Genomic DNA, 10,370 nt, shown 5'->3' with positions numbered 1-10,370 from the left:
GTCCCTTCTCTGTCATTATTGTGTTGCTCAGCGAGCAACAGAGAAGGAGAGGGACAGAAAGATAATGGCTTGTGAGGCCTGCATTTCTTGCAAAATCATGGTTCTGTGGCCTCAAATATAGAATAAGCAGTAGCAGGATCTAGGAAAGGGCACTGAAAAAGACCATCGACGAGCAACATGCAAGACTTTGAGATTGTTTTAATCCTACGTCAACTCTATTGATCATCCTGGTAAGTATCATGTTAATTGTCTCTGCCTCATCATAGTCGTGGATCCTGGAAGACAAAGTGACAGATGAACGAATTGGATCTGACTTCAACATCTGCCACACAATCCTCTCCCTGTACCCGACTGACTGGTGTAATCTGCTAATCTCTCCGTGTTTTGTTTGTGTGTGTTTCTCGCTCCCAGTTGGAGATAGAGACAGGGTAGGTATAGGGGTGTAGCTTCTGAGCTGAGGATAAGTTCTGTTCTATTAAGCCATACAGTCTGAGGAGCACTACCTGTGCTGCTGTTCAGTTGACAATGAGATTTGAGGATTCTTCTACTGCCTCTCTTGTCAGGGATTTGGCCTATTCTTTTGAGTCATTGAATTCTTTGATCAGAGATGTTTGGGCTGCTCGTTCGATTAGATTTAGTGTCTCTTCTAAGGATATGAGATCGAGGATGTTTTCACTGCTTCTCTAGGGAGGGATTTGGACTATTCTCTTGAGTCATTAACTTTTATGATAAGAGATAATCTTGGGCTGTTTTTCTAGTAGATTTACTGTATCTTCTGAGGAGTATACATTCAGGAGTGTGCCCCAGAGTGAGGGAGAGTCTAGAGTAAATGGAACATATCCACTTGGTACCAGTCCTTCTATGCGTCTGATAGGAAGTGAGAGAATCTGTAAGAGATCTAGAACAGTGGGAAACATGATCGATGCTGAATTATTTGTTGTGTTTTCCAGCCAGAATGGAAGGGGCGAGCACAAGCAGTACTAGAGAAGATGGTGGAATGATGGAAATAAAGATCAAAACTTTAGATTCTCAAGTTTATACCTGCCGAGTGGATCCAAACGTATACAAACAACTATTTCTATCTAAAAATTTAGCCATTAATTAGTCTCTTTTAACTAAACCAAAATTCTACTTTCCTTTCAGATATCAGTACCGGCCTTGAAGGAACATGTAGCAACATTAACAGGTGTACCTCTAGAAAACCAGCGCCTAATTTGCAGGGGCAAAGTTTTGAAAGACAACCATAATCTGTCTAATTACAGTATCCTTGTGAGATCATTGATTATTTTTGTAAAATTTGACACTCAAAAGCACATAATTTCATGATATTTAAGCTAGCTCAATTTCTTATCCTTCCATTGACTTCATTGTTTTTGGAAAATATGTACTGATTTATTGCTTTGACATTAGCCAGCAATATTCTATATTGTTACATAGAAGACACAAACTGCTATACCAATGTGTTAATTTACATTTCTGCTGTACACATTTGTATAGTAACTTGTTCTTTCAATATAAGCCAGTGATTGGATGCCAGAAGAGTTAATTTTAATAAGGTCATCTTTTAATAGTTGTTACAAATTCAAGGCTAATGTAATCAATTCTGATTTCTGGCCTACACAATGGAACATTTGAATGGAGTATTATGTGCTTCACTGTTTTCCATTTTTGAAAATTTGTATGAGTTCTGTGCTATCATGGAATGATATTCCTTAAAAAGGGAACAGATGTCGAAGATGGACACACTCTCCATCTGGTAACACGGCAGGCTCCTGCACCTGTTGCCACATCATTGTCTAATGGAAACAATGCAAATGAAGAAGAACAAGGTTTTCATTGTCTTGTTGACAGTTGTAGTTTGATTCTTGTTCAGTGTGGTAAAATCGCTAAAGTTCTGAACAAGTGTTATCAAAGCTTGTTTTCTAGTTTGGGTTCTTTTCTTGACTTAGGAAAATCACTAATTGTATCTGTGTGTGCTGCATGCATGAAGATCAATCTGCAGCGGAAGCTCGCAATAGGCCAACCCAGGTTTCTCATGGTGTTGTTATGGGAACCTTTAATGTACAAGATAATGGAGATGGTGGATTAGCAGATGTTAACAGGGTCAGTGGATAATCATTGGTTAAGATTGGAATTTGCTATTTGATGGCCGCTTGAACTTCTCTGTAAACTTATGATTATTTCTTTTTTCTGTTGTGAATATTTTCTTGCAGATCATATCTTCAGTTCTCACGTCTTTTGGGCTTGCGAACAATGCTCCTTCAAACATTGGTGGCTCAACTAATGTGGTCAACCTCTTGTGATCAATCTTTTTGATTAATATTTTCAGATAATGATAGGAAAAACAATGGATTGCAAGCTAGATATGCTGTAGAAATGCTCAAAAAGGATTCTTAACTTCATGCCGTTATCCTAGAAAGTGATGTACATAATACCATAGCATATTCTGTGGAAACATTTGAATGTTGCCAAATTTATGATTTTCAATGCTAGGATTTATGTTGGGCAATATTTTTACAATTTACAATCAATTTTTAAGTTTAGAAGAAATATTGGAATCAGTCTCTCAATATATCTTTCATAATGCAGTTCTACTACCTAAACACTTGCATTTGAGAGTGATTTGGTACTGTTCATACTCCTACTTTCATGACCAACACCTCTTGTAGATCTTGTCTATCTAAATATGTAAAGTTTACTGCTTATTGTGAATGATACCCCACATTTTGTTTTATTACTTGAGCTCTTTTGCAGTAAAATGTCTTGTCTGCAAAATTTAGTTTGTATTTTAAATTGGTTTGTTTTATGTTCTTGTAGTCTATTGACTTGTTAACTTAGAACACGGACAGCGTTCTTTTGGAAGTCAAATTCTGTCTAGAACTTTGTTTTTCTTGAATATTATGGCTGTATAAAAGATATGTATTTTTCCAAGAGCTGTTGTATTCCACTCATGATGACTGGTTGATTGTAGAGCTAGAATACGCATATTTCTTGCTGATTACGGCGCTGAATCTTTAACAGACATTAAACCTGCCTAATGTGGCTGCGCAAGTTGGAAATGACAGTGTCAGGCCACAGTCTCTTGCGGATTTAGGCCACCAACCTCCAGCCCCTCGCATGTATCCAGGGTTCTTCCCTGCTGCAGCTACTACCTTACCTTCCATGGGTCAACAGTTCAGGATTTCACAACAGGTTAGGGTTGCTTTGTGAAGCTTATGTTTGGCATTAATGATAGAGATGAAGTTGATCTTGATATATTGAAGATATTCAGGTAATTCCTGATGCTTTAACAACAATATCTCGGTATCTTGGTGGCTTGGAGCAGGAGCTTGCTATTAATGGTGAGATGTTATTATTAACTTGAATTTAATTACAAATTTGGAGGGCAAGTATATGTCTTAACCTTTTGGGACCTATTTAACAAAATTCATTCAGGACAACATACTGATCAAGGTACATCTAGTGCAAACTCTACCATCAGAGGCCAGCTTACACCAGCAAATTTGGGTGCTTTAATTCGGCGTACAATGGGGCTTATATCTCATCAGGCCACAGTTGAACTTAATGTGAGAGGACAAGCTTCTGCTTTTTTCTATTTATTTTACTTGAATGTGATTTATTGCTGATGAATGAAGTTCAATATATTACGTGCGGTTCACATAGTAAAGTGTATTTCTTTATAACAAATATGTATATGCTCATCTGAAATTTGAGAAATTTGAATTGTGAGCCTCATGCTATTTTGGAGGATTTTCACATTCATCAATGAATAGGTGTCGGTAATAGCATCTGGTTTGACTCTTTTCATTAATATTATTTGCTACAACTATATGTACTTTATTTTCTTTTTTAATTAATGTCTTCACGTTTGTGATTTTATAAAGATTTTTGCAGCACTCTTTACACGTTCCTTGGCTTCTTTTTGCGTTGAAAGCTTTCCACTATAGTGTTGTCAGACTAAGATTCCTGTAGAAATGAGAATGCTACTAGAGAAGGAAACGTGAAAGACTACCTACCTAGAACATTGAGATTTGTCAATTTACGATGCATTTTTTATATTGCTCTTGTACATAGATGAGCTCCATTTGGATAAGGTAGGAGGTTTGTTTGATTATTTGGCATAGGACGCCTGCCTTCCCAGGAAGAGTTCTATATTCTGCAAACAAGCTTCATCTGAAAATGCAAATTCTCTCTGGTATCAGGTCAAGACCAATGAAATGGTTCGCAATGCAGCAGCCTTAACTGTAAATATAATTTCTTTATCAAAATGGTCGAGAATGAAAACACATTTTCTTGTTTTGTCACACAGTAGTCTATTTATATTATTGCAATATGTTCCCTTATTCAAGTATACATCATACTGTTAGGAGAAACATTCAAAAGTTGTTTTAGATAATATATGTATGGAGTCTATCATCGTAAAAGTCTTATGTATTTGGTTTAATTTTGCTGGTCCTCTGCTGTCTCAGGATGTTAATATTGTGATTCTCATTAACATCCTTTCTTTATTTTATCCTCTCCCATATTATTTTCTTTCCTAATATTCTTGTGTTTGACTTTTGAGTATCCTATCTAGGGTGGGCCTGTTCTCTGTAACCTTGCTGATTATGGCTGGAGTTACCTTTAAGCAGAAGAGACACTCCTCTTTCCTCTCTCTTTCTTTGTTATTGCTTTGAGCATTATACACATCTACGCAGGCTTCTGCCCCGTATGATGCATTCACAATTATGATTTGAGATGGGCATCTACTATCTGGAACTTCGATGATTATGTTTTATCTTTATGCAGAAGATCGACTTCTCCTCCTCCCTTTCTTTGTCATTTCTTGTATTTATCTTTAATTACTCTTGCTTCTGGTGAATGTGACCTGATCCATGTGACTTTTGAGTATTATACATCTTAAGTAAGCGTATACCATCTGGAATATTCACAATTATGGTTAGAGATGTCTTATGTGCAAAAGTATTTGTCCTCAATGCTCTATCTTCCATTGAACCTCTTATGTTACCACTAGGTTCTCTCAATGTAATTAGTTCTTGTAAACATATCAGTAAGATCACAAGAGCAAAATCTGATAGGTGCCAACTTGTTACATAAAGCTCTGAAGGTTCAGGGACTTTGAACATGCACACTCATTTCATGGGTGTTCTACTCTAAACCTGCCAACAATGATTTGATAATACATTAGGGATTTTTGTTTGCGGACAAAGTTTGATGCCATTTTCTTTAGATCTATGTCTTTTTTTAAAAATATTGTATTTTTCTAACAGAGGTTATCTTCTGAGCTCGAGAATGAACCGAATCTAGTTGATGCTGATGTGCGAGCAGAACTTCAGTCGTTAGCTTTACGAGATGGCGTTCTCTTTCAATATTTAGGTGCTTTGCTTTTAGAGCTTGGTCGAGCAACTCTGACATTGACTATGGGAGCTTCTCCTGTATGTATCATTGATCAGTATTGGTTAACTAGCAACTGTTATTGTGAGTTGAGAAATCATTATTTTGTAATATGTGCAGGTGGAGGCTGCTGTCAATGCTGGCCCTGCTGTTTTTATCTCTTCAGCCGGACCTAATCCTATGATGGTTCAGGTAGGAGTTTCATAAAATTTCCAAATATTAAATTATGCTAGGTATAAGTTCTTATTCCTCTGGTGGTACAGCCACAACCATTTCAGCCAGGGGCTGGGTTTGGAACTGTGAACCTTGGATCTCAGCAGGCGACTGGGGCAATGGGTTCTGGTGAAGTGCCCCACAATATCAGTATCCATATTGATGCAAATAATTCTGGCATACCACCTATACCTTCTCAAGTTGCACCTTCTGTTCAAAGCATTGGACCCAACAACCTTTCCTCTGAGACATCTCCCGCAGTTACGTCTACAGGCCTGAATGGTGGATTATCATCAACATCTGTTGCTAGAAATAATGCATCTTCAATACATGCAATAGCAGTACCGGTACAGTCTTCCAGAGCTTCAGGATCAGAGCAACCTGGTGTCCGCGTGGTGCCTGTAAGAACTGTGGTTACAACCATGCAATCAACTCTTGGTAGATCTGGAAATGATGTTAATCCAACATCTTCTGGCTTTCTCCATCCACTCCTTGCAAGGTTTCAACAGCTGAATTCCCATAATGTAAATGGTACCCCAGCAATTACAAGTCAAACTATCCCCCTGTCTATTGCACCCATGTCTCAGCAACCCTTGAATCCTTCTGCACCAACGGTAAGAGCACAAGTTCAAGTTCAAGCTCGGGTGCCGGATGGGCAGGGTGGAACACGGGTATTAAGTAATGAAGAAGCCCTGCGTGCTATATTCACACTAGTACCGCCGGCTTCATCAAGTTCACCTCAGCACCCACAGGAGAACGGTAGGGAAGGGGGTTCAGTTCTGGTTTCCTTTTTTGCATAAGTTTTCTATCTTCATGCTGTAAGTATCTTCTTAGTTCTTCTATACAGTATCTCAGCCAGAACCCTTGGAGCAAAGACATGAAGTCACCACAGATATTGTGCCAGATAGGCATGTAGAGACAGAACAGGTCAGACATTTTCTGCTTGACTTAATTTTTCTTGTTGGTGTGAAGAGTTACATCTCAGCACTGACGTATGTTCTCATGCATTCATTTGCAGGCATCAACTGTAGAGAATATGGACTCGGAACATGTTGATGAGGCTGAAAGGAACCCGAGTTCGCATGTACATAAAGAAAAGGAAGAAGTGAAAGATGAGAAGACAGAGTTATCAGATACTGAGAATATGAAAAATCAACCTAAAGAAACAAGTGCAACTGATGTTCCTGCTGGCTTGGGTCTCAAAGGGTTGCAGCCATTGCCATTACGGGTAAGTATGGTATGTAATTTGATTCTATTATGCTGTATATATTATCTGCTTCTCATAAGGACAACACCCAAAACAGAGTTCGAGAAAATTTGTTCGGTCACTGCACAGTTCCCAAGGTGCAGGTACATCAACGCAGAGTCATGATGAGAGCACCGTTTCAGGGCAATCTAGAGATGGTTTGATTAGTATGATTGGAGGACAGAGCAATATGCAAGAGCATTCATTCCTAGATTCAGCAGGAAACACACAGAATCCACCAATTCAAGCAGTTAATCAGACCTTACTAAGTGAAGGAACGAATCCAGACATTGGTAATTTTCTTCAACAACTGATTTCAAATTCTGGAGGGATCCCTGCTCCAGGAAGGGGAAGGGATTCCAGCCAAGGTATGGGTATTCCAGGAGGAGTATTAGGCAACCTCATGGGTCAAGTTATGCAAAATCCATTCATGAGGAATGTTGTGCAACAAGTTGTTGAACAGGTCGGGGAAGAAAGCATTGATCATGATGGAGGATTTCCAAGCAATCTTGACTTTTCTGGACTTATGCAGCAGATGATGCCTGTTGTGGGTCAAGCACTAAGCAGAGTGAATAGTAGTGCTACTAATAATCCAGAGCAAGGGTCAAGTGTACTGCAAGATGCTAGTGCAAGAATCAGGGAAGGTGTGTTGAGAAGTAGTGCAGAGGGATCGAGAGAAGGACCAAACCTTTCTGCTCTCTTCCAGCAAATGATGCCTGTTGTTGCTCAAGCATTTGGTGGTAATAGAGATGTAGGGGATTCTAACCATCCTTCAAATCAACATCCAGCAGTGGATTTCAATATTGATAATGTCCCTCAGGTTCTCCACTTTCACTCACTTGCCAGTGAGCTTTTTATCTGTTATTATAGGTCTATACACTGTTTTATTTGTACAGTATATTGAAATCTACCAATTTAGTTCATTTTGAAAACCTTGTCAAGAAAACTGGAAATGGAAGTATAGAGTAGGATTTATTTCTCATGTCACTGATCAAGAAAATTGAATTGCAAAGTATGTGTCTGTTATGTTTTGTAGCTCACTTACACGTGTGTCACATGAACTTGCAACAGGTGAGAACTGCACCATCCCAGCTGGACACACATCAAACCTCAACTTCTGTTCAGACACCTGAAAATGGACCCAATACAAAGCGCCAAAAGGTAAATGGAAATAGGAGTCCTGAGATTGGGCGTAATGGGGAGTAGATTTAACTTTAAATTTTAAGAATATATTCTTTGACATGACCAGAAACAATGATATTGATGGGCATATCACAAGCAAAGAAATGCTGGATGCTGAAATTGTTCTGGTCTTTGGATCAGATTAATGTGGAGAAAGCTGCTGAGAAGCTTGAGCAAGCAACCTCAGCTGATGAGGTTTTTAGAGTTGTAGCAGAAACGGCAAACGTGTCAATTGCATCTGATGATGGTCATGACGAGAATTCATCTCTCCTAGTAGAAAGCTTGTGCCAAAATGATGGTCTTATTGAGGTAAGCAATTTCACCCCGAAATCTTTCTTAATTTCACCAACTGTCTTTAAGTGTGTCGTTATGTCCCAAATGCACTGGTGAACAAATGTCTTGTATTGACAATATAGCTACTCAAATAGCATATTTAATAAAGGGATGAATTGATCATATACGAAAGCACATATAATTGCTTGAGAGGGGATTAACCAAGGGTATTTGGAGAAGAAACCAAAACTTGGGCGATTAATCAACGCTATTCTGAATTGTTTTCTGATCATTTTTCAGGATTATGTGGCTTTGTTATTGAAGGATCTTTCATTTGAAAATCATGTGGATCAATGAGCTTTCACTTCGAACTCCTTTGGTATATTAAAGTGGTTCCTTAGGTACCATGAAATGATGTTTTCTTCTTATACATGTTCTCTCACATATACTTATATCAAATGCCGATTTGGGCTTTTATGTTATGGAAGTTCAATTCTTTTTGGACTGGATTTCGAATTGCTTAATGGTGGCTATACAATTATATGTAATGCTTGTTTTGCTATTATATGTGCTTTTCACAAATTAATTTGGAATTATAACTTAGAAACAGGTAAGCACCTATGATTTGATTTTGAATCGGCACAAAGATAAGTGAATGCCTTGCCAAGAAAGTATAATGCAGTTTGAAGTCATGGCAAATATCATTCAATGAATGGCTTTACCACTTATTGACGAGTGCATTTTGTGCACATAAACCGGATTAATATGCATTGAAGAGAAAGCACAGAATATTGTTGTTTCTTCACTAGGTAGCTAAATTATCTGAGCAGCATAAGATTTCTGTTGTAACAGAGCTTTTCTTTTAACTAATTGAGCTGATGGTATGTATTCATGGTGAGCTAGTACAAGACATCTGTTTTATTGGTTCACAATGAATGCTGTCAGCAAGATCACATTATTTTCTGGTTTAGTTTTCTATGTCCGTGCAAATTCGATTAAGGAAACCTTGAAACAATCTTGAAAATACTGCAATTGAACTACTGATCTTTATAATGTGCATTTTCTGCCAAGGCGTCAAGAACCCAGGATTATTTTATTTTCCAGTTTAGTTTTGGCTGCCTGCTTGAAATTTGTGAATAAAATCTTGAAGTACATGGATTATTGAGAGCTTAAATGGTATTATGTATTGTTTGCATTTGCTACTAATGAGGCAACTCCTATTTGATGGTTCAATGATTATAAGTGGGATGAGGTATCATAATATCACAATTGTAAATCTTACAATCCAATATAGACCTTTCTTTAATGGTAACAAACGTTACTAATAGAATGCTGTAAGGTCATGATAATAATAGTTGGTTTCGTTTCTATGCCGTTTTGATACATCACCTGAGCTTTTCTGTAATTACTTTTGGCTTGGAAGGCTACAATATGAAGAATTTCAGGAGGAAAAACCTTGAGCAGAGAGCAATAAATGAAATCAATCTAAAACATCTCAATAGACATGCAAGCAAAAACCATGTCACACCTGGAAGGGATCTATGATATTAACTGCCCACGAATACCTTCTTCAGTTCTTACATCACCATGGTCATGTCTCTAGTTCTTACATCTTTTGGGTTCACCACTAGAAAGAAATATTGAAGATTTATTTATTTGATGGGAAACAAATGATTCATAACAATTTGTTTTGAGCTATTTTTGCTCAAAATTGGGGATTCATCTGGATGCCAATAACGTAAGTAATCTAGAGTTAGGCATGTCAAGATTTTACACTACAAGAAGATTTCAAATGCTACAATAATTTAGAATATTGAGAAGATTCCCTCTTGTATATAGAATAAATTGTATCCACTATGCACATTCCAAAGTATGGTACACCACAAGTAGAATATGAGAAAAGTACCTACAAAGCCATAGAAGGACATTAGCATATTTAAGGAGCTTGGTATATGAATATTTTATGCTAAAGAAGTTTTGGTAGCTTTCCACTTGGCATTTGAAGAGTTGCTCCTTCTCTTTGTAAACCTGTGCTCACTACGAAGCTTTTAGCCAATGGACA

General features: G+C 37.8%; 1 protein-coding gene across 3 annotated transcripts; it reads left to right on the top strand.

Moving 5' to 3' along the window:
- Window positions 1-206: 206 nt before the first annotated feature.
- On the top strand, window positions 207-8,890 carry LOC147861979 (uncharacterized). Of its 3 annotated transcripts, none has more exons than XM_087322124.1 (18): window positions 207-230; window positions 951-1,060; window positions 1,144-1,261; window positions 1,728-1,829; window positions 1,991-2,103; window positions 2,214-2,288; window positions 3,022-3,192; window positions 3,272-3,341; window positions 3,454-3,566; window positions 5,271-5,435; window positions 5,515-5,586; window positions 5,658-6,366; window positions 6,455-6,534; window positions 6,626-6,835; window positions 6,912-7,673; window positions 7,925-8,014; window positions 8,177-8,344; window positions 8,609-8,890. In XM_087322124.1, the coding sequence occupies exons 2-18, from the start codon at window positions 956-958 to the stop codon at window positions 8,663-8,665; spliced, it is 3,180 nt and encodes a 1,059-aa protein (XP_087178250.1). In that variant the 5' UTR covers window positions 207-230; window positions 951-955; the 3' UTR covers window positions 8,666-8,890. The 3 variants fall into 3 exon arrangements, with proteins under 3 accessions (XP_087178250.1, XP_087178249.1, XP_087178251.1); XM_087322123.1 differs by having other exon boundaries at window positions 3,436-3,566; XM_087322125.1 differs by lacking the exon at window positions 8,609-8,890 and having other exon boundaries at window positions 3,436-3,566; window positions 8,103-8,241.
- The last annotated feature ends 1,480 nt before the right edge of the window (window positions 8,891-10,370 follow it).

The sequence above is a fragment of the Azolla caroliniana genome, unplaced genomic scaffold (genome assembly GCF_043228905.1).
Source record: "Azolla caroliniana isolate FFs.n. ecotype wild unplaced genomic scaffold, voAzoCaro1.0.p SCAF_7, whole genome shotgun sequence".
NCBI lineage: Eukaryota > Viridiplantae > Streptophyta > Polypodiopsida > Salviniales > Salviniaceae > Azolla > Azolla caroliniana.
The sequence above is the reverse complement of the archived record's forward strand: the minus strand, read 5'-3'. Positions and strand labels throughout refer to the sequence as shown.